The 25,142-nt window shown below is 36.7% G+C and overlaps 1 protein-coding gene and 1 long non-coding RNA gene across 4 annotated transcripts in view; one reads left to right on the forward strand and one right to left on the reverse strand.

The window, feature by feature from the left end:
* The window catches only part of LOC128209229 (endoplasmic reticulum membrane-associated RNA degradation protein-like), a 32,388-nt gene extending 25,683 nt beyond the window's left edge, over window positions 1-6,705 (reverse strand). For all 3 annotated transcript variants that reach the window (XM_052913171.1, XM_052913170.1, XM_052913172.1), the window contains exons 1-7: window positions 6,620-6,705; window positions 6,206-6,411; window positions 5,643-5,797; window positions 4,806-4,907; window positions 4,461-4,553; window positions 4,109-4,206; window positions 1,638-1,759 (exon numbers count right to left, since the gene is read on the reverse strand). In XM_052913171.1, coding sequence (XP_052769131.1) covers window positions 1,638-1,759; window positions 4,109-4,206; window positions 4,461-4,553; window positions 4,806-4,907; window positions 5,643-5,797; window positions 6,206-6,362 — 727 coding nt within the window. In that variant the 5' untranslated portion in view covers window positions 6,363-6,411; window positions 6,620-6,705. The remainder of the gene's footprint in view (window positions 1-1,637; window positions 1,760-4,108; window positions 4,207-4,460; window positions 4,554-4,805; window positions 4,908-5,642; window positions 5,798-6,205; window positions 6,412-6,619) is intronic.
* Window positions 6,706-14,364: 7,659 nt separating this feature from the next.
* Window positions 14,365-24,645, forward strand: LOC128209560 (uncharacterized). The gene is made up of 2 exons (XR_008257019.1): window positions 14,365-14,644; window positions 17,555-24,645. It is a non-coding gene; the product is annotated as an uncharacterized LOC128209560 (long non-coding RNA).
* Window positions 24,646-25,142: the final 497 nt, after the last annotated feature.

Genomic DNA, 25,142 nt, shown 5'->3' on the forward strand with positions numbered 1-25,142 from the left:
TTTCAACAAAAAAAAACAATTGCTAGTATTTCACAGTAAATCTTTTAGCACTAACTAATCATTTAATATATTGCGTTTTCATCTAAAGAATCTACGGTTACAATCTTGTTATCAGTAATTAATAATTTCCAAAAATGCATTATTTAGTAAGTAGTTTCAGGTTTACTCAAAATCTTTTTTTGTTATACATGTGTAAGTATTGATTTTGAATAAGAGTTTCACTTTAAAAGGAATAGCTTGATACAGAATGGCAGATAATAAAACAATAATTAAAACTAAAAACTCATTTACATCCAAGATCCATTCGGAAGGGTCAGATGTGATGGCAGACAGGTCAAATCATAATCACTAAATCATAACAGCTGCCATCACATCACGAGTTCCCCTCCACTTGACCTACATGTACAACTGAGACAGTTTTATGTTACAAAGTCCCCTAAACTTGCTATGCATAAAACCCAAGATGAGTTTTATGTTACAAAGTCCCCTAAACTTGCTATGCATAAAACCCAAGATGAGTTTTATGTTACAAAGTCCCCTAAACTTGCTATGCATGTAAACCCAAGATGAGTTTTGAGTTACAAAGTCCCCTAAACTTGCTATGCATGTAAACCCAAGATGAGTTTTGAGTTACAAAGTCCCCTAAACTTGCTATGCATGTAAACCCAAGATGAGTTTTGAGTTACAAAGTCCACTGAACTTGCTGTACATGTATAGCCAAGATGAGTTTTGAGTTACAAAGTCCACTGAACTTGCTCTACATGTAAACCCAAGATGAGTTTTAAGTTACAAAGTCCACTGAACTTGCTCTACATGTATACCCAAGATGAGTTTTATGATTTTAAGACCCCTCAACTTGATTTACATGTATACCCAAGATGAGTTTTATGATTTTAAGACCCCTCAACTTGATTTACATGTATACCCATGATGAGTTTTATGATTTTAAGACCCCTCAACCATGTATACCAAAAATGATTTTTGTGTTTTATAGCCCTCTCAAGTTGCTCTACATGTATACCCACGGTGAGTTTTGTGTTATAAAGACCCCTCAATTTACTTCACATTTATGATGAATTTTATGTTTTTAAGACCCCTCACCTTGAGTTACATGTATACCGATGAGGAAGTTTTGTTATATAATTATACTGAAGAAAGGTTTATGTTATAAAGACCTCTCAGCTTCATTTACATGTGTACGCAAAATGAGTTCTGTGTTACAAAATCTCCGCAACTTACTCAACATGTAAACCCACGATGAGTTTATTGTTACAAAATCCCCTCAACTTGCTCTTGCTCTACATGTATACCCAAGATGAGTTTTGTGTTATAAAGTAACCCCAACTTGCACTACATGTATTCCTGAGTTGTTTTTTACTCATTCTGCTATATGAGCTGTCCCCACAACATGGTTTTCATTTATGTCTGAGTTGAGTTTTAGGTCACATATTTCCCTATGCTCTCTTTACATGTATACCTGAGATAAGTTTTGAGTTGAAAAGTCCCCTCAACTTGCTCTACATGTTTATCCAAGATGTTTATTTGTGTTACAAAATCCTCTACACTCGCATTACAAGTGTATGCCCAAAATGAATTTTGTGCTACAATTAAAAAAGTCCCTTAAACTTGCTAGATACCTGTAATAAGTTTGGTGCGAGGAAAGACCACAGGTTCCCGGTGTAACATCAGCACTGGGACCAGCCTCTCTTCCAACACTCGACCTATGCTGGGTACCAGTAGTATCAGGAACCAAATACACCTGGAGGCATACAAGTGTGTTGAAGCATTTGAGTGTTCTTTCTTTTCATTTATCTTGTACAATATTTCAATTCATACGCATAATACACTTATCTTTATTAGAGGGCTCAAATACACTTATTAAAACAGTGGTATGAAAACAAGAGCGTCCCAGGGCGAGCCCAAACTTCATCTGAAGTTTGAAGTTGAAAAGGAGGAAGAACTCTACAACTACTAAAGCTTAAAGTATGACCTTGGTGAACATGTTCATATTGCCTCTGACAACACTTGTACCAAGTTTCATTTAAATACCTTTAGGGTTTATTGAGGTATGGCCAAGGTTCAAGTTTTTCCACAAGAATGACTAAGGCAACGCCAAGGTTATTTGTACTAAAACAGACAAGCTAAAATGACAACTTATAATGTCTCTGTTTATTTTGATATAATTGTTTAATTCGTATAATATATCACAATGAAAGCACCCACATTAATCATTTTTATACTAACGTTTTACTGCTGGAACTCACATGGTAAAATAGTATGTACCGATTAATATAGCAAAAGAGCACTTGGTCTATCATGTGACCAAACTGCAATAGATTATCAAACAAGAGGCCCAAAAGGGCCTATGCTCTACTGGCATGGCTTTTATGGTCATATCAATCCAGAGCATGTATGTATGGGTAAAAGGCAACAGACATATACTTTATGTTTTGTGTTTGGGTTACCTGAAAACGTAGCACGTTCAACATCTGAGCCCAGAAAGTATTGTAAGCAGATTAGTTGCATGAACTATTTTAATATGTGCAAAGTAAAAGTCATCTGACAAAAAAATGCTTTCAAAACTGTACTCATAGTAAAAAAATTCTGTAGTTTTAAAAGTTAAAAAAAGTTGGTCAAAAGGTCAAAGTCAAGGGCATCCTAGGACAACATTGATCAATTTGAACAAACATTCACAATCAATTGTGCTGAGATGGATGCACGAACACACAAAAAGATTTTCAAACCTTTTCAGATTTATGTTTACCAAACCTGTGAACCCTGGGTGTGGCCAGTAATGACACCAGGTGCATAACTTAAACATTCACAACCAATTTTGTTAAGATGAATGTGCAAACTACAGAACTTAAAGCTAAACAAGAGGCCCAAAAGGGCCTATGCTCTACTGGCATGGCTTTTGTGGTCATATCAATCCAGAGCATGTATGTATGGGTAAAAGGCAACAGACATTATAATGGTTTATGTTTTGTGTTTGGCTTACCTGAAAACGTAGCACGTTCAACATCTGAGCCCAGAAAGTATTGTAAGCAGATTAGTTCCATGAACTATTTTAATATGTGCCAAGTAAAAGTCATCTGACAAAAAAAAAACTGTACTCATAGTAAAAATTTCTGTAGTTTTAAAAGTTAAAAAAAAGTTGGTCAAAAGGTCAAAGTCAAGGGCATCCTAGGACAACATTGATCAATTTGAACAAACATTCACAATCAATTGTGCTGAGATGGATGCACGAACACACAAAAAGATTTTCAAACCTTTCCAGATTTATGTTTACCAAACCTGTGAACCCTGGGTGTGGCCAGTAATGACACCAGGTGCATAACTTAAACATTCACAACCAATTTTGTTAATATAAATGCGCAAACTACAGAACTTAAAGCTAAAAAATGGCCTTTGAGCTTTCAACAAGAACAAGGCAGAGTAATTCACAAAATCAGCTGCAGAAGCAAAAAGCAAATTGTCTCTCAAAATCCTAGACTTGCAAATTGTCTCCCTTAACTCTAGACTTGAATTTACATGTACATGTAAACTTGGCTAAAAATAGAATTCGCTCATGCAGACCTGGCTAAAAATAGAGAGCATTTCTTTAAAACTTTCATGGCCCATAATCTAGGCATTCATGGGCGGATCTGGCTGGTTTTCGAAAGGAACCGAGCTCTAATGGATATCTAGATACTGTACAAGTTTCATTGAGATACAATAAAAACTGAAGACTGTATCGTGTTCACAACCAATTGTTTACAACCAATTGTTTACACAATAGCATTTTTTTATACTATCAAGGGCCATAATCTAGGCATGCATGGGCGGATCTGGCTGGTTTTCGAAAGGAACCCAGCTCTAATGGATATCTAAATACTGTACAAGTTTCATCGAGATACAATCAAAACTGAAGACTGTATCGTGTTCACAAGCAATTGTTTACAGACGCACGAACGCACGACCGCACGGACGCACGGATGCACATACTACGTACACATTACCATCGCATAAGCTCTTCTGGCCTTTGGCCAGTAGAGCTAAAAAATTGTATTCATCATGGTAAAATTGAGAGAACTTTATATTCAGATGTTATTGTGACATTTTCACAAACCTTGCTGGTATTTCTCCCGGAAAGGGAAAACCATGCCATGCAACATTTCGGAGGTTAAGAGAGGTTGGAGGACCCATTACCAGCCGGAGTATGCACATCTGGAAATAAGAACACATTTACTTACAGTTAATCTAGGCGCATTGCCTACTCAAAACTTTGAACACTTAGATTACGTAAAAACACCATTTGTTTATTGGCTACTCGAAACTTTGAACATTTGGGTTACGTTAAAACAACAATGCGTTTATTGGCAATTCCCAGGAGGTTTGACAATAGGTTACATTACTATGTGGTGACATTTAATGGTATTTCTTATAGTATGATTTGTAATTGATTAAGTAAAAAAAATTACCACGTGTTCTCCAAGAATTTCCTTCAGCTGCTCTGTTACAAGCAGATCTTTCAGCATGGACGGACACGGGGCTGGCCCTTTCAACATATACACCTGAAAGTAAACATATGAACAAATAGTCAAACTATACTTTGGACATCATACAATAAACATGATGATTATGGATACAAAATGAATTATAATGCAGCAATTTTTTCCCGTTTAAAGTTAACAACTATGCCTTTAATCACTTTGTAACTTTAACAAAGCCTTGAATAAACAGCCCATTGTTTAGTACATCTCATCTTATAATTGTATTGAAAAATAATACTCAGAACGAATATTAAGTTTACTAATCAGTCTTACATCCCCGAGAGCTCTCTCAAGAACAGCTGAGGAGACCAGCAGGGCAGTGACTTCATTCACAGGGTTGTGAGTAAACATGTCGCGCCATATTTCCGCCAGTACCTGACATGGCATTGTTTGATACAGATATTGTTACAATAGAATAAAACTTCATTTTAAAATCTATATATAATTCAGATAAGTTTAGATTGTTTGGAGTTTTTGTAACATTTTAAAAAATTAAGATGTAATTGTGTAATCATTCAGCTTTTAAATGATACAATTAATAAAGATATGATTATAACCTGGTACCATAAATTAGAATCTTTTTGTTTTCTCCCTAAAAAAATTCTCCTTTTTATGAGCTGAACAAAATGGGGATGCCCTCTGAATTTCAAGTGCCAGGGATCTGCTTTAATAACGATATAAGTAGATCTAAATCGTAAATTGAAATGATCCTTGTGTTACTTTTTCGTTAATTTTTCTGTATACCAGTATTTATTGAAGTTCAGCCCATAGTATGTCGTTTGTATATGTTTATATAATGTAAGCCACATGGACTATGTTTGTAATGGGATAGACTTTTATATGTCATTTTTGTCAAAAGAGATTGAACATGCGCATTATTCAAATACCTGTTGCTTTCCAGTCCAGGAAACACATGGACTATGTGTGTTATAGTATAGGCTTTTATATGCCAGTTTTGCCACAAGAGATTGAACATGAACATAATTAAAATAAGTTTAGGAAATCATAAATAATATACTGTTTCCATCTGTGACATTTATACGAATTTAAGAAAATTAAAGTTCAGACTACATGTAAGATCCTTGAATGAAACTGGCTCAGCGATCTTACCTGTTGTTTTCCAGTCCAGGATACATATGGAAGGTAAGTATCAAGGAAGTTCTGCGGACCAATCTTTCCCACAAGATTTTCTACTGAGGTAAGAATTGGAGCTAAACTGGTCACACAGGCTGGAAAGTATACACTTGGCTCATCCTCTGCGTTACCTGTACGTGATTATAAATCTACAATTCAGTGTGTTAGTTCGTTACACAATGAAATATTGCAAATGTTTATAACGTTTAAAACACTTTATTGATTTTTCACCTTAAAGTTGTTCAAGAAGATTACTTTATAATATACTGATTATAGCCTACAGCAGCCATTTGTAAAAAAACTGGTTGAGTTTTTGGTTTGGTCAAAGTTATCCAAAATGTGTATTGATTGGTCAATTTTTAACCAATCAAATCATGTTTAAGAGCAAAATTTAACCTGTGGACAGCTTCTCAAAGTTTTATAAGATTCCCTTCTGGTACATAAAAAGGTACACTTAGTTTCTTTTGCCCATTCAAGCCGATTTTGCTTCAAGTCTGATTTCCAATGTTTTTAATAATTGAATTTAGAATAACTATTACCTGAAAGCATACTACAGATATACTTGAAGTCTAGAAATCCTTCATTCAGTGCATTATCATCGCATGCTTCAGTGAAAGCTAACTTAGTGATCAGATTGTTGACATAACTGGACAAGCAGGTCTCCACAACCGGCAATGTCAGAGAGATTCCATCCATGAGATGTTCTTCAACATCCAATCTGAGTAAAGTACTCCATCTTCAGTGCCTGCATGAGTGTATTTAGGATATGATTTTAATCAGACTGTTTATCTTATATTCTAAATGAATAATAAACATAGTATCATACCTTTTAACCATAGTTATATGTTGGACGTCTATTATCTTAGACTTTTGTATCTAACTGACACTGTTTATTATTTATACGTAGCGACAAGTGAATAACTACATAAATAGGATTTTAAAAACATCCTTACCAAATTACAAAACATTCCATGATTTAAAGGAACAGTATAATAAAACAAATATTGAATATGTTCCACTTTATAAGAATGGTTTGTTTACTAATATCAATGTCAGTTTTTTAATTACGGGAGGTAACTACTCGTAGTACGATTACAGTCCACTAATTTTATGCGTGGCGTAGTAACATCCCCTTGACATTACAGCTACATGAATGACTTTTATTAAGTAGTCCGAAAACAAGGAAATAAATAATAAAAGCATGCGCGTGCGTTAATGTATATAATGACTGCTATTTAAAATCGGAACTGTCGGATTAAAAGGAATGTTGTGTAGAGCTTCAACCTCTTTTCTGACTATATAATATTTATAAATACATGCAAATCAACGAACATGGTTCGTGCTATGCTAGTTTATTTTGCTGATTCCACGATTTCAAACCGGGAATCCGTCTGGTCAAAAGTGATAAGCCAAATGAGATGACTCGATGGTCATACTTTGACGTGTTGGAAACCGGTGACCAAATATCACCCCGAACACAGGCGCATCTTGTAGGTTAGAGCGTCCCCTAAATGGCAAAATTGGTCCCAGCCGCGGCAAGTGCAGGGATGCTGATATATCTTCGTCACCGCCCAACCCAGTTTTAGGCATTTTTCGCTGCATTTTAGAGTGTGAAATAGGCTTGTAGGCGGATGGAAACGGTGACGCAATGACGTCAGAAATGCACCGACGGTGGCGTAGCGTAGGTAATCGAGAGTGCTAGATTTCAAGACCAGAACCAAAATCCTATCATTTGTGGTTCCGGAGAAATAGTCGAGATTTCATTCCCGTACCGGTAGGTACGTTGGGGTACGTTGAAAAGTACGAAATGTCACGAATGTGGTCATACCTTGACGCGTTGGAAACCGGTGACCGAATACCATCCCGCCGGAACACCCCGACAAGCGCATCTTGTCTCTCTGTCTGATTTAACTCGGGTCGGTGTAGCCCCTTTCACATTAGACAAAAACATGGGCTCTAAATTGTGAAAGATGTTCTATGGGACCACACCAAAACGCTTAATATCTTTATTAGCCTTACATGGCGCATTCTGGTGAAATGTTCGCATTTTACCATTTTGATATAAACAGTTCCCTTGAAACAAAAATAGGGTTGCAAGGGTGATCAACTCCTCCCAACCCCACTACTACTGATCCAGATAATGAATACAAAGTTAAACATTTTGACATAAATGATTAAAACAATCAAGTATTTAACTGGAAAAAATGTGGCCACGTAGCTATTCATTCGTGTGGTTTTTTTGTACACAAATAATATAGTTTTTGTGTGTGTTTTTTATCATTAATAATACGGAATGCCGTTAGGGCAATCGCCTATGAATGTGTAAATCTGAAACACGATTTTCGATAATGAAAACGCGAAATCACGAAACCACAATGGTGAGAACGCGACAATACGATGACGAAAGCGCGATAAGCACCAGCAGAAGCAGCAGCAGCAGCAGCGCCACAACAACGAAGGGTATCATATATTCGCGACTGTAATACTTCGATCGACTGATTAGCTGTCGAGGGCCGGAACTACAAAGTCCCTGAAACGCGGGCAGTCGATAATTTGTTTTGATTTGGCTGCGAAAACGAAAATCTGCGGACGAAAACGAAAAGTGGGTCTAACTTGGTGAGTGCATTGTATGGCGGCGCATTTCATATCCAGCGCACCAAATACGGCGATTTATGTAAAATAGTTGTTTAACACTAGTGAGAGGGGAGTGTGCGTGCGCGTGTGCGTGTGCGTGTGTGTGGGTGTGGGGGGGGGGGGGCGTTGTGGGGGGGGGGGGCACCGGCTATATAAATTTAATCATCGCGTCAGGTATTTAATGTCAATATCACACACGTCATTTTAATGCCGATGTCGATTTTCTTTTAACAAACACATACAGATCATTCGTTTCTTAGCGAGTGGATGTATATAAAAATTGCCCTCTGATGTTTGGCTGCCTCTAACACTAATGCATGGATCAGTCCCGAATTGTGGCAATCATGAGTATCTGCATCATACATTCAAGTCTCTGTGTACCCGCGTACTTCCATCGTCCCGAGACGTAGTACTCCTTAATACGCCATTGAATACCGCGTACTCATGACGAAGAGTAATAGCTTCATCCATCACGGAGATATGGTTAATATGGCCATGTATTTATATGGTCATGTATAACATTCAGAGCATTAAAGCTGCACTCTCACAGATTGCACGTTTTGATATTTATTTTTATTTTTTGTCTTGGAACGAGCAAAAATCCATGGAATCCAGTTATATAAGACTGCTGACAAAAAATTCAATCGCAGATTAGTATATTTAAGATCGAAAATTGATGTTTTATGCATTTTTCTTAACCCGTTAGTAACGGTTTAAGCCATAAAACATTAATTTTCGAACGGAAATATGACAAACAACGATCTGATTTTTGTCAGCAATTTTATATCATTGGTTTGAAGATGTTTACCCAAAAATTTGCTCTTTCCAGGACAAAAAAATAAAAAAAAAATGGTAAAAATTGTATATCTGTGAGAGTGCAGCTATTATATAGCAGTTGTACTTCAGGTTTGAACAATGACTTTTGTCAAACTTTCTTATTATTAGCTTATTATTTTTACTATTATTTGTACTGAGGATTTTTTCATTAAAAAACATTATTTATTCTGGTCATCATTTACATGAAATGCACGTGATAATTTGCTTTTCCCGCCATTTACAAAGCACAGTCCAATACACATGTAGGAAGAATAGTGGGTTATGGCCCAGTCACATAGCCCGGCCGATGTCCGGCATCGGTAGAGCTCGGTGGATTTTTTTGGTGCCACCGAGCTCTCCTCATCGGAAGCAGAGCTCGGTGACGTGAACGGACTCCGTCCGGACATCTTCAGGCGACCGACCGAACACCGGCCGGTGACCGTACGGAGTCTGTCTCAAAATGAGTTTTTTTTTCTGCCGATGTGGCAGCAACTACCGGCCGGAGGTCGGCCGGACATCGGAAGGAATATGGCCGGTACCCGAGCAGGTAACAGGACACCGTATGATCGCCGGCCGGGTTGTTAACGGGCTCTGAACAATGACCGGCCGATGCTCGTCCGATGTAACACGGACTTGGGTGCCGAGCTATTCCGTTCTTCCTACCTGACATTGTCAGTTCATCACTATGGCTGCACCGAGGAGACTTCAAATGGCACTGCTCGAACACGAACTGGCTCAAGCAAGGTTCCAGTACAACCTGAACCTGGCGGCAATACTAGAAGCCGCCGAGAGGGAGCGACAGAGGGCCCGCAGAAGAGAAAGACGCTGGTGGGTGCGAGAGTGGATCCTACGCAGACCCCTTTTCGGCCAGTACGATACTCTAATGAAGGAACTCGAGGCCGAGCACGCTGCCGACTTCAAAGCCTTCCGCCACATGGAGCCACAGATGTACTATGAGTTGCTTAACCGAGTTGGCCCCCGCATTACCAAGAGTACAACGTAAGTTAATCCGTATTTTGCAAACAAAATTCCCTCCAAACATTATATTCTTGCTAAGGTTTAATCATATTTCATCTTCTTCTGTTGCAGGCATCGAACCCCCTTGGACCCTGGGCTGAAGCTGGCAATCACCTTGAGGTTTTTGGCGACCGGAAGCAGGTACCACGATCTTGAGATTGCGTTTCGTGTCCCACACAACACCATCGCCCTTTTCAGCCCGAGGTGTGTCAGGCCATCTACGACGTATACGAGGATGAGATGTGGGCCACTCCCCAGACAGAAGATGAATGGCGCCCGGTGGCCGAGGGATTCGGAGACAGGTGGAACTTCCCCCACTGTTGTGGCGCGATCGATGGGAAGCACGTCGCAATCAAGAAGCCCCCCAAGAGTGGCTCACTCTACTACAACTATAAAGGCTTCTTTTCTATCGTCATGCTTGCGGTGGTAGACTCGAACTACAAGTTCATCTGGGTGGATGTGGGGTCACCAGGGTCGTGTTCCGATGCCGACATCTTTAACCGGTCGCGGCTAGAGCCAGGTCTTCGTGAGGGAACGATCGGACTCCCCCAACCGGATTCCCTGCCTAATGACGACCGGGACACACCCTACTACATGGTCGGAGACGACGCCTTCCCCCTTCGGCAATACATGTTAAAGCCCTACCCTCATCGTCACCTGGCACGGGACGAGCGGATCTTCAATTACCGGTGTTCCAGGGCACGCCGTGTGGTTGAAAATGCGTTTGGTATACTTGCCAATCGCTTCATAAGTCTTCTAACAACCCTGGGAATGAGACCGTCGACAGTTACTAAGACCGTCATGGCCTGCATGACCCTACACAACCTCATGAGGACTCGTTACCCCAACATTCAGAATGCCGATCTCGACCGGGAAGATGAGCAGGGCCAGTTCATCGCGGGTGCATGGCGAGACCAAGCCGTGCTCGAAGATGTGCAAGCAGCAGGGAACGAACCAAGATTGACCGGACCAGGCAAAGAACTGCGCGCATACCTCAAGAATTACTTTTGCAGTCCTGCCGGGAGTGTGCCATGGCAAGATTTTGCATCTGGTCTTGGGTGATCTCCTCTATCGGCACACCAACGGCTCGCCGCGACGCAGACGCCGACGAGGACTTGGACTTGGACTTGGACTTGGACGAGGACGTGGGCTTGTACTGCGACGACTTTGACGCCTGGGACGCCTGGGACGCCCGGGACGCCATGGACTCAGCATCGGATATCTCTGATTGCTCCCCCTCCGTACCACTGGCACCGCCTTCTTCCTCTTGTATCCTCTTTCGGGGAGATTTTCTGGTCTTCACTGCTAGCGTCTTCTGCTTCTTCTGGCCCTTTTTCTTGCTGCTAGCTGGCTGCTGCCTCTTCTTGCCGCAATTCTTCTCATCTCCATCACTTTCCTTGACTAATTTTGGCATCCTGTTTATAAAGTCTGTCAAGAGTGAATCGTGTGGATACAACTTGCTGAATGCTGTACACAGACAGGAGCGAACAGTATATATACTAGCAGAGATATCCGGCCGGGTAACGGCCGAGTTCCGGCCGAGTTCCGGCCGAGCATCGGCCGGTGTCCCTTACATCGGTCAGCCACCGGTACTATACTTTCCAAGGCTCTGTCCCACATCGGCCGGAGCTCGGTCGGAGCTCGGCCAGTGTCCGTTAAAAAAACCTCGTCCTCTGGTTGTCTCAGATGCACGGGACACCGGCCGATACTCGGCCGTGCACCGGCCGACGTGTTTTCCGATGTGGTTACGATGGGGCTGCGATGAGGGAGCTCGGTGAGAGCCCGGTGAAATTTAGCTCCGAAGTTAAAATTTCACCGAGCTGCCACCGATGCGGTTTTAAGCAACAAACGCCACAGATGTCCGGCCGGTGTCCGGCCGGTGTTCGGTGAAAATCGCATCGCTGGCTCATCGGAACCTCATCGGCCGGGCTATGTGACTGAGTCATTAATTTTAAACTTGACGTCATTAAAATATCCGGTCTCATTCTCAATCAATAGATATTTTCATGTGATTGAAAATTGATTGTATTACATAATTGAACATGACAATCCTAGTATGATTCATAATTCTCAGTTGGAACAGAAATGTATTATTAAGGCCATCAATAAAAAAAATGTTGGTTTGCGGTGCTCCTACCCACAATTTTTGGGGTGGGTAGGTAGGGAGGGATTTTTTTTTCTTTTTTACAGACGACAAAGGCAAATCTATATGACCCTAAGTCTGATGTAAGGGGCATGCATATTTTAGATAACAGCACTGAGAATTCAACCAGAGAACCATTGCAGGGTTTGCAAATTGGCAGTACAACACGGTTGTAGTCTGTAGAGCATCAAAGGACCAAACGCAAAATTGACCCAAAGAAACGAAATGAGACAACAACAAAAAAATAATAAAAGAATAAAAATTTCAAAAACAAAACAAACAAAAAACGGCAGCGGTAGCGATAAAAAAGATTGAGTCGGGGTTTATTTCGATGAGTCGGTCGGAGCACAGCAAACCAACATTTTTTTTAATGATGACCTAAACAGTTTAATATTCTATTCAATATTGTCATTACAAAGCCTTTAAAATGAGACTTCTGTAATTATTAGGTATTCTTTTTTGAAATTTTATTCTTTTCCATGTGAAGGTTTTCATCATACTGTGTTTAGAGATCACGCTTACCAGTTGTAATTTAATTGATCAGTGGTGATTATTGATGAATTATTAACCAATTTGTTGTCAGTTGAATGTAGCTTTTGTTCTGAAGGGATACCTATTTGTATATCATTGTTCTACACTTAAAGCCCCAGTCACATTGACCTTCCGTACTGTTAAGGATCATCCCCGACTTAAATTTGGCCAATCCTAAGGATTTAGTCAGTTTAGTGTGTAAGATCCGCATTGGATCTGGGCTTGTCTGACACTGGTCCTGGATGGTCTGGGACACCACCCTGGTAATATTAAAATTACAAATAAATGCTATTCAGACGTCACGGACTGTCCAGGAGGAGTTTTCAATTTGGGGTAGTCCAGGACAGTCCGTGTAGCAACCCTGTTGGAACAGGGTGAGTCCGTAGTGACAAAGTGTTGATCCTTGGCGATCCGGCATGTCGTGTTGAACAAGGATCCTGGAGCACTCCGGACCATACACAGTTAATAATGGGCAAAAGACAGATGAACACGGATGGATGCCGTGGTGGTACCGCAGTGTTGGCTCCATGTTGCTCCATGTTGCTCCAACGATTATTCATCTGTTGACTGGTGCCTAAAAATGTTGGGTCTGTGACTATGTTTTGCAACTGTTAGACTTAAATTCACCTATGATCATCCCAGATTGAGATATCTTTTGATCCGGGATGTGAGTGTAGCTTAAAATTAAGGCTTTACTTGAAATTCTTTTTGTAGAGATCGGAATTATTTTGTATGGAAATAAGCCTATTTTATGACATAAAACAGTATCATGCACAGTTACTTCAGCAATAACAATGTATATAATTGTTTTCCCTAACATTTTGCAAATTTTGTCGTTTTAATCTGCATTGAATGGATGCTGTCCTCGGTAAATATATTTTTAGTAAAAAAAAATATGAAAAAGAGACTTGTCCACATATTTTATACTGACGATAATTAATTTTATTTTCAAACATTGATAAAATTGATGGACTTTACTTGCTATAATTGCTGAACAAAAGCCCAAACTGTAACTGTCAGATACTTATTTAAACAGAATTTTGTAATTTTAAGCCTAAAATCATTCCATTTTCAAATGCATTACTACATAACGACACGGTACGCCTCTCGGCAGAAAAGAGCATTTCATCTTTTAGTTACATTTTACAATAAATGTAAACGGCGCAGCTTTTATTTGGACATGTGATGACGTTTTATCATTGTTACAACTATTTTGTTCACATTTCACAAAATTAATTTTTATTTACTGTCTTACCCTATGGTAGGCATGACTGAGTCCTGTAAAGGACGGGAAAACAAAAGTGCCAAAATGGATTGTATCACGCTAATGTGTAAAAAAACAATAACATTTAATCAACTCTCATAGTTGATTTAGAGGGGGGGGGCTCACCAGGCGCACAACCCCTCTAAAATAGTCCAAGTTTACTTTTTATGTCAATATTGGAGAAAAAAAAAGTAATACGCTCATTATCATTTCCGACTACAAATTGTTCAAATTTTCTTGATGGAGTAATCCCAAATCCCTATGCAAACAGTTTATACCATATACTTTCGGTTCTGAGAGAGGGGCGCATGTCAAAAGGATGCGCCCCTAAGTTACGCCCCCTCTAACGTCAATTCCTGAATCCGCCCATGTACTCATATAAAATTCCAAAAGTATTGTTAAATTTCTCTTTAAAATATTCAACCCTCGGCAATGTGTGATTACAAACTATTTCAGGTCTTCAATGATCTTGGTGCACAGGTTCTCCACAATGCGTTCGGCGGGTTTAACGCCTGCGTGTTCGCGTACGGGCAGACAGGCTCTGGCAAGACACACACAATGATGGGATATCCGGTAAGTCAGCTTACAGCATAAATAACAGAACGTTTTGTCTTTAGAAAATTTCAGCTTACAATTATAATTGAAAAACAATATCATAGAATCAAAAAAGAATGAATCCAGTATCCAAACCAGCTTGTGGCCCACTCTTAAGAGTCGGTATATATGTATCTGTACTAATAAAGTGACTTTCACTTGCAAATTAAATCTACACATTATTATATATCTGGGCAACCATTATGCTCTTAGTTTAAAACAAGCTACAAGACAGCAACAAAGTTAATTACTTAAATCTTGAAATATGATGTATCCTCAGCCTCATACTAGCTCCTATTGACAATTTTGGCTCCTTTTGTGGAAATATTATTATTATGTATTTGCCGATCTGGTGTCTAGCCCCTTTAACTACGTTCTGTTGGAAAATAATCTGTTTTCAAGGTTTATATCAGAAGTTTACCAGCAACATGCCAATATTTTCTTAAAATGTGCTTTTATGTGTCTGCATGTCTAGGTTTTCATATTTCTGTCCAAAAAAATATGTTTTATGCATTTTCCTAAAGCGTTACTAACGCTTTTAGACATATATTATTTATTTTTAAACGTAACTATGAAAAACTGCAATCTGATCTTTTGTCAGCAGTCAATAATATCACTGGTTTTAAGATAATAACGCAAATTGGCTCTTTCCAAGACAAAAAATTAAAATTTGTCAACACGTTAAATCTGTGAGAGTGCCACTTTAATCATTTAAGAAATTGTCATTTTGTAGGTAAGATTAATTTTCACTGACCTTCATATGATTTTAGATCTGAGTCAGGGGTCAGGTATATCACTTTTTCAAGTCAAACTTGCTTGGTGAAGCACACACTTTTTACTTAAAAAGAGCAACAGTTACTATATTCTTGACAATTAGCGAAGATTGCAAATATTAATGCTTTATATTTTTAACATTCGATTTTCATTTTTGCAGCTGAATTGCAAATGCTCTTTTACATCTATATATATAAAAAAAATTAACAACACAGGAATGTTTTTGTTTTGATAATAATTTTTAATTAACAGGACGCATTCAATTGATTATCATCAATAAATAAATGTACAAAGGTGCATAATCCAACGGATTAATTGACATCTCTGACTAACAACCTTTAACTATTCAACTGACGAGGCCCTGTGAGGCTCAAGTTTGCGTCATGTTGATTATGGAATTACATAGTTTTGAACAGAACAGAACAGAACACTTTTAAGGTGATTGTGCATGCTATTTTCAACTGATCACAAGGTTATATTTTGTCTACATCTAGCACAAGCAAGTTTATTTGGGGCACTTTATTCTGTTATGATATGGCATATTTTTTTGTTATACTTTATGTTAGGTTGAAAAGTTTTTTCTTATCTTCCTTTAAAATTGATTCTTACTAAAAGTAAAACTTAAAGTTTTTCTCATAGTGGCAAACATTGAAATTGTAAATTTACTTAATGATAAGCTTCACAGTTCTTTAACAAAAACAACAACAGAAGTATCGTTATAGCCTTTGTTTCGTTTACTTGTCCTTGTGGCTTTTTTATTTTGGTTCTTTTAAAAAAACTGTTCATGATGTTCATTTGAAACTTGGTACACAAGTTCATATTTAAAAATATGCATACTAGTACCCACTTTGTATTAAAGAAGTGTTCATGTGGAGTTATGGCCCTTGGTAACCAGAGAGGAATGGACAAGTGTTAGCATATTCATTTGAAACTTGGTACACATGTTCAAATGTGACAATATGCAACCTAGTATTTGATGTGAGCCAAACCACATTGAAGGCAATTCCTGGTCAAGTTATGGTCTCTGGATAAACTTAGGGTAACAGACAAGTGTTTGCATATTCAATTGAAACTTGGTACACATGTTCAAATGTGATAATATATGCAACCTAGTAATTGAAGTGAGCCAAACCACATTGAGGGTAGTTCTGGTAGAGTTATGTCTCTTGATAAACTTTGTGTGTTGATAATGACTGCTGATTTTGCTTTTACCATTTTTAAAGATGTTTGCATTTTTATCATGATACAGAATTTAAGAGTTGTTGAAATGAGACATGCTTTTGAATGATACAGACAATAATGACCTTGTGATCTGGATAGTTTGAGTGGCAGTTAGCCTAGAATACTTGTGGGAAATGTATTTTGGACTTTCAGAGCAAGCAGCTTGAAGATGGGAGGAGATTCATTGCTAGCACTTGATATTATAAAGCTAACATGCTCATGTCTGCCATTGTACGAGTCCAGTGCAATTTTGATTTATATACGGTCAACAAAAGTTTCATGTCTAGTTAGGTTCTGATATGATCTGGAGACAGAAAACTTCTGTTGATTTAAGCTGGTCAGTTTAGTGTTGTGTTTTACCCATTTAAAATTTCTGTTCAAGTCAACATTTCGGCATAGCCTTTAAGCACAAATGAGGTCAAGGAAATCAAGAAATTCACATGAAACTTGGTCCACTCTTTAACAATTACAGTGCATATTTATTATAGCAAATCACTTACTTTGGGTCACACAATTCTTAAGTTATGACCTAAATTGATCTATTGAGAAAACCAGTCAAACCTGGGAACTATATATATGTGATTCTCTTGTTCATTCTTTTGTTTCATGTCTTCGGTTCCTATGTAAATTCTTTTTCCTTTGTCGCGTCTTGAGATTGGCAGACATGAGTTCGATAGATATCAGCATGATTTTAAGTGCACAATCATGTAAATTATCCCACTGTGTATCAAATATTATGTTGCTTTGAACTTAGTTCGTTTACTTTCAGAGTATTTTCCTAATATCAGTGTTATGTGCATTTAGCAAGGTAGTATATTTATCATGAACAAGAAACTTCGATTTTTTCATATTTTAAAACGCAGTGTTTAATGTTTTCTTTTTATTGTGTTTCAGGCGTCTTCCCAGAGTAGCTTAAACGAAGCAGGAACAGGAACATCTGTGTGATATGGTTACCATGACAACAATTAGCTAGTGACCACCTGTTAAAACGAGGACAATTTTTTTTCTGAATCTAAAGACGTTTGTAAACTCTGGAATGTTATGATCCCAATTTGTGAATGAGCTAGAAAATTCTGCTGTTTAAATGCACCTGAATGAGTTGTGTGTAGGTAACTGGTTTATGGAAATTGCACAGGCCCTTTACATTGTTACAGATTTTGTTAATTGTGTTACAGATTCTGTGTGACACTGTTACAAATTTTATTAGTGTTCTATTCTAATTGTGAAACAGATTCTGTGTGACATTGTTACAGATTTTATAAGTGGTCCATGTCATGTTAACCAATAAATGCATGTAGAAATGCCATATTTATGTCCACTATGCAAAGGAAAAAATTCTTTTATCATAGAAAATAGCGTCAAATAAATCATTTTGATGTTTAAAATACATATATTCAACCACATTAAATAGAAAACACTGGACTTCTGATTTTTGAATACTAATTAATCAGTGATATAATTATGGTTTGAAATTGTCTAGAAATTAATCGATGAAACAACTGTAAGGGCTATGAAACATTTAGTTTTATTTACTTAATTGGTAATTTTCAACCTGTATTGGGACCAAAAAATTCGGGTATGGCAATTTTAGTTCAGATTTGTTTCTATTGCAAGGAACATAACAATTTTATGTATATTTTGTTACATTTATTCTTTTGTTAGAGGATACAATAATGCCTGTTACTTAGTTGGCTCATTTTTACGCATCATTTTGTTTTGTTCTGTCTTGTGTACAAAATCGTGCAGTTACGCCATTAACCTGGAAACATGAATTTTGATATATATATGTTATTGATTATTGTCACAAACTGTTGCGATATAAGTTTCTGTTTATGATTTATGACTTATTACATGTACTGATTTAGTTATATGTTGCTCAGGCATGTTGTTGTTTGGCATTAAATTTAAGGACTTCAACATGTGTTGCAAATGAATTTAGAAAATCTTTATTTTAATTTGGTATTTAAGGGACTAGACAGCTGATGGTCCCAATATAATACATAATTTCACGCGATTCAAAGGCTATTTTGTCACTGTCTAACCTGTTTAAAATTAGCATATAATGGTTTCCCAGTTTAAAGTGTGTATATTTTGCATGCGATAAAAACAGTTGCATATATTGACGCTATTTTAAAATTTGCTCGGATTTACGTGGTAGACGAAGCCAGTAAATTTCAAATCGGAAAAAATATGCAAAAATGTGTTACATCAGTAAGTTTTAATACATTGAATCAATTTATTTAAGTTTTCATCAATTTTCTATTTCTTGCAATGGTATCATCTGGTGTCTAGTCCCTTTAAGTGGTAAGTTTCATAAGCAATATCCATTGAGTACGGAATTGTACTGCAGATAGTATGGGGTTAATCGTCATAGAATATTCTAATCACTGCCTGTGTGCTATAGATCATGTTACTGTGAAATCATTAATGTTCGTGGGGCATTAATGTTCGTGGTTTTCGTGGGTTGGGTGATCCACGAATTCAAGATCCAACGAAATATAAACCCTTTATTCACTTTTTCAATTGCCTTGTTATGTACATACTCTAGTATATTATTTACAGAGGTCGCAGTATACAGTGTTAAAACCTGTCTCACTGTATAACTTACGATCATTATTCTGTTAATATATTATAACTGCCTTTAATAATAATAATGAACCAAATCAATTAAATGTGTTTTATGCAGCAAATGACAGTTATAAGCACGTGTTTAAACGTGTGCTGTTAATGAAAATCTCCAAGTTTACAAGATGTGCGTGATGAGTGTCTGTACTCGATTTTTTTATTTAATGAAATAATTAATCGATTACTAGTACATTGAAGGTTACTAAGCACCGAACGTGACAATATACGCACCTTTTCGGTGTTTTCACAGTTTGCAAAATTCTGTATTGGCATTCAATGGCTTCCCCTTTCTGTATTTATGATCAGGGTACATCTTCTTTTATTACCTTTATTCCCAATTAAATCAATAAGTGACATGGGTATATGCACTAATTGGCATGTCGTACCACATTAGCGAGTGTCATAAACCGAGTGACGTAGAAGACGGAAATCACGGGCCAGCGCGTGGATATTATGCAGACGATCTAGCACAATCGCATCTTCGATTTTTTTTTCAAATATGAAAATCCACGAATTCAAGTACCCACGAAATTGTTTTTTTTCGGCAAACCACGAAATTTCATGCCCACGAACATTAATGATTTCACCGTATGTTTCTCGACAATTGCTCCCCAGTCCATTTCAGAAAGATCATGAAATTCATTTTTTTTTTAAATGAAATCATACTTGACCTGAATAATTTTCTGTGCATTATCTGTCCTAACATATCATCATCCATTGAAAATTTGATATGAAAGTGCATGATGAAAGCCATATTCACTGTACCGATTTTCTGTTGATAAAAATTGACGCTTTTGAACATCAATGTAAAAATAATCGTGTAGGTATTTGAATTTTTTTGCTTATAAGATGATGAATACGCTTCAAACAATATGGTAATTAAAAATATTTTGGATTGGTGTTATGTAGTTTAACTTTTTATTTATTATAGATTAAAAATATTTATGTAGAAATGTTATAGACGAATAAAAATATAAGTTAATAGTGACACATGCTAATTTTAATTTATACAGGGTGTTTTTCATACACATCATCAAATAACGCAAGGTTAAAGGCCTGAAATAAAATATTAATTTTCTTTTCCCACGACCAAACTGCAAAATGAGCTTGACCGAAATGATTTTAATCCTTATATTTAAAAATGAGATTATTTATTTTGATTTTGTATTCTTGACCAAGCTTGTTTAAATTAAAATATTTGTCGACTCTCACCAACACAGTATATCTATCTAGGTCGTGGAAGCGAAATCAAAGAACATATTGCATCTTGCCTTACAGATTCTTTTCAAATTTGTACATATCTCAGATTTGTCATAATCTTTATGTGCCACTGAAAATCTGTGATAAATTTAAATCTCGTCGAATTTCTGTGGTATATCTGTCATATAATGTGAATTGTACACTTAAACCTCATATTTTCAAATTATAAAGACCACAATTGTAGTCTTCAGTGTCAAATTCAATGTGTTTGTCTTCAAACTAATGATTTATTATTGGCTAAGGACTATCATCCTCTTTATTGTGATGACTTTTGCAAGTATTCTTTCCTCTTTGGTTATGAAGTTGTACACAGGGATGATGATCGGAAACATGAAAATAATCTGAAATTCTATCCCAAAGCAGGGTGAAATTCTATCCCAAAGCAGGGTGAAATTCTATCCCGAAGCAGGGTGAAATTCTATCCCAAAGCAGGGTGAAATTCTATCCCAAAGCAGGGTGAAATTCTATCCCGAAGCAGGGTGAAATTCTATCCCGAAGCAGGGTGAAATTCTGTCCCGAAGCAGGGTGAAGGGGCTAAGATCCTTGATGAAATATTGTTTCCAAGACCCTTAACATTCATTTCTACGTACTGCTTAAAATTTTGATGCAAACATACAGCATATTAACCAACTTTATGACTCAATGCTAGCATTTAAACAGATTTAGGTGGTAGAAATAAACACATGCCTGCAAGCCCTGGACTGTTAAATAGTAGGGCTAGTTCAAAAATTTGATGCCAAGCATTAGTATAAGATTTCGGGCTAGTTCATCCAAAAGTCTAATTTCGATGACTGAGATTTCAGGATTGATTTTGGATTGTATCATTCCTGTGTACATGACCACTCTTAAATAAAGTTGCATAAACAATTTTTTTGTCTACTGTCTCTTACTATTGTACATCATGTCGTTGAAATTGCCTTGCTTGCTAATGGTTACCTAAAAAATGTTGTATCCTGCTTAATTTTACAACCAAATGATCCTATAGATAAATGCATCAACCTGAATTATGACTTCCTAATTGTGTGGCTGCAGTCAACATTTATGTTTTTGTGGCAGTCAACAAGTTCAGACGCACAATATGTATTTTTTTCTATTTTCTCGATGTAAGCTGCACAGAAAGTGCCTAAACTATTTTATTTCATACAACCAAAGAAATAACCTAATTTGTATCCTATTGTTATCACAAAAAGGTTGTTTTCTGGCTCAAAATTGATTAAATAATTAATATATTCATATATATATATATATATATGTTGTGTACTTGCTATAGAAAAAATGTATACAAGATTAAGTTGTTAAGTTGCGAAACACAATGTGAACATTTACTTGTAGCTCTATGTACATAAAAAATGCAGTCACGTTTTAAGTCACTTTGCAAATTAATATTTAAACTTCGCTCAAAGTCATTTGCAGAAAAAAGAATTGAATCAACTTGAAGGCTTACTGATAATTGCATAACCCATTCTGTTGACCAAACAAATAATTTTCCATGAAATAGTTCTTTCTGCAAGTACATAATATTTGTAAATGGCATGTACTAATCACAGGGTCTCCAAAAATTAGAGCAATTTATGCAAAAGTATAAATAAGATAATTCTGGTAAAAATCATGCTCCCTCAGTAGCACTGTGTTGATTGATCAAAATTCACTGGTCTAATGTCAGAATCGCCTGGAATTCTGGGGAAAAACATGTTAAAATGCCCTGGAATTCTGGTAAAAAAATGTCAAAATCCCCTGAAATTTTGGGAAAGAGAATGTCAAAATGCCCTGGAATTCTGGTAAAAAAATGTCAAAATGCCCTGGAATTCTTGGAAAGAAATGTCCAAATCCCCTGGAATTCTGGGAAAGAAATGTCCAAATCCCCTGGAATTCTGGGAAAGAAATGTCCAAATCCCCTGGAATTCTGGGAAAGAAAGGTCAAAATCCCCTGGAATTCTGGGGAAAAAAAGGTCAAAATCCCCCTTTTTTCTGGGGAAAAATGACAAAATTCCCTGGAATTCTGGGGGAAGTCAAAATCCCCCTTTTTTTCTGGGAAAAAATATGTCAAAATCCCCTGGGATAGTCTTCAGGAATTTGGCATTTAAGCATTGTGCACTAAAAGTAGTCTACAAGTACTCGTACAAGAAGTGTTTCGCAACCTCGATTATAAATAACTTAATCTCTAGAACATTTAATTGCTTCTTCGATTTCAATTCAGTACATTTCAGCTAAGTGTTTTTAGGTTAACCAAGTTAGACAACTGTGCAATATTAACACTACAAAAGTAGGGTATAAATGTGTTACACTATTTTTATTTACACTTGTTGTTTTTCTTTATATTACAAGGTATTGAAAATACTTAATTAATTTATATCTTTACAACTATAAATGATTAACAATGCTGTGAAATTCTTTTGAATTATATTACTTTAAGTTGTTTCTGGTATTTCTCATTTAGTCATACATAAATTACATGTATTTATATTAGATGCTGTTGTAAGTGGACTATATTATGTCTAGCGGACTCAAAATGAAGTTTATTTTATCTTCAGTTTACGCAGACAGCAACTGTAGAATGTAGAATTTAGTTTATATCATTAGTGCTTGTTTAAAATTTATTTAATGGTCAACTAGTGTATCTTGTAGCCCCCACTAAGGGGGGAAAAAGCTTAGAATAAAGACTTATTATATGAAGGATTCGGGTGAAATTACAAATAGTTCTTTATGATTACACGTCTGTAACGCATGCATTATTGTGTTTAATTTTCCCTTAAGTGTCTATATAATATTGTTTCTGATCAAATAAGACTGGAAAACAAAACCACGTCTGTCCTAATTTCCATCATCTTTAGAGCCTTAAGTACTTTATTAAAATCCCATTTTAATGCAGTGTAAACGTGTGCAACTGAATACACTGTACATAAATGCAACTGTTACTATGTCATTAATATCTACTATTATATGATACCAAAAAAATCATGTTTAATTATAAAACTTTTTTTTGTGCTATTGGGGTAGTCCACGTGTAGATAATGGATCAGGGTCAGGCATAATAAGTATGTTGTTTAAACGAACACGTATTTATACTGAGTTTCAGAAGACATGCTCTCGGTTAGAAGTGAAGCCAGTCATATTCACTACAGGTTTCTTAAACAACAGGCCCCAATTTCTCGAAACTTCTTAAGCTTAACAGCTAGGCTTAAGTAGCTTATTTGAATTAGATAAAATACATACTGAAATTGAATTTTGATACATGAAAAATGGTAAATTGCGATCATCATAATCATAATTCCTATTCAAGGTATAAAAACTCTTAAAGAAGTAAATATTATGCAAATTATTGAAAAACAAAAATAGTGAGCTTAGCTTAACCCTGTTATAAGGGACTTAATGAGTTTCGAGAAATTGGAGCCAGGACTGTCCATCTATATTTATATGGGTTTCTTAAATCCAGGATTAATTCTGAAAATTGAGAGCTTTTGACTTCGTACAATTCAGTTGTAAATACTATTTTTAGCTCAGAAATGTACATCAAAAGCAGTAGGAAATATCTTTAAATAAATATAAACAATTTCAAAGGGGTCTAAGCCTCTTGACCCTGCTATAGGCATTAATCTCTCATACCAAAACAGACTCCCTTTTTTCAAGATTGACATTTAACAGCTGTTAGAAACCACTGACATAAGCTTGCTGCATGTACATAAGGAATATTATCAATAAATGAAAATGAATTGTATTCATAACATATAAATAAACTTTGAAGCTGCTCATGACTGTACAGGTTAGCTTTATTTCGAGTGATAAAGTGAAAAGTGAATATTTCAGTATGTCAAACAATTATGAATGGACTTGTATGTAAAGAATTTAGGAACAGTGAATTGATATCATTATCACAGAGTTGTGTTTGTTACATTGAATTTCCTTATATAGATTATGATTTATGAATATATACTAAACATAGATATTACTTATGTTGCTGCTTCATGTTCTATGCCATACTGGTGTTAAACTTATTGTTTGCTAAGGATAAGATTGTCGTTCATTTGAACAGTGTTTTTTTGTCATCTGTAACTATATGCATCATGCCGCTTTCTTCATGGATAAATAAATCTTCAATCGCTTGAACGAGTTGTTAGTTTAAACTTTATCTAATAATGTATTTTACAATGATCGGGAAGAAAGGTACAGTCGAATCTCAAAAGCTCAAAATCGCTTGGTCCGAAATCCTCATTGGCTCGAATTTGATGTAAACTGTAACCGATTGCTTTTTACTGTAGGTAAACAATCATGCTTGGCTCGAATTTTCATAGGCTTAAGGTGTTTTTGCCGGTCACAGTGTTCAAGCCAACAGGATTCGACTGTATAAAAACATATGTTAAGTGATGCTGGTTGGCACGATGTTTTGTGAGCGTGGGATCTCATGTTGTGGGGGTAACTGGTGTGGCCGTTGAAAACTCTCTCTTCCCACTTGGTTAGCATCAACCAATCTAAAATACATGGAGGGAATCAAACCAAGGATACTTCAGTGTTCAGCTGGGGCTGTGTTCACTTACATCAGAGATTAAGATGGAAGGCTAAAAAAAACTGCATACTTAAATTTTCCAAAATATCTATGCCA

The sequence above is a fragment of the Mya arenaria genome, chromosome 11 (genome assembly GCF_026914265.1).
Source record: "Mya arenaria isolate MELC-2E11 chromosome 11, ASM2691426v1".
In the NCBI taxonomy this organism is placed as follows: Eukaryota; Metazoa; Mollusca; class Bivalvia; order Myida; family Myidae; genus Mya; species Mya arenaria.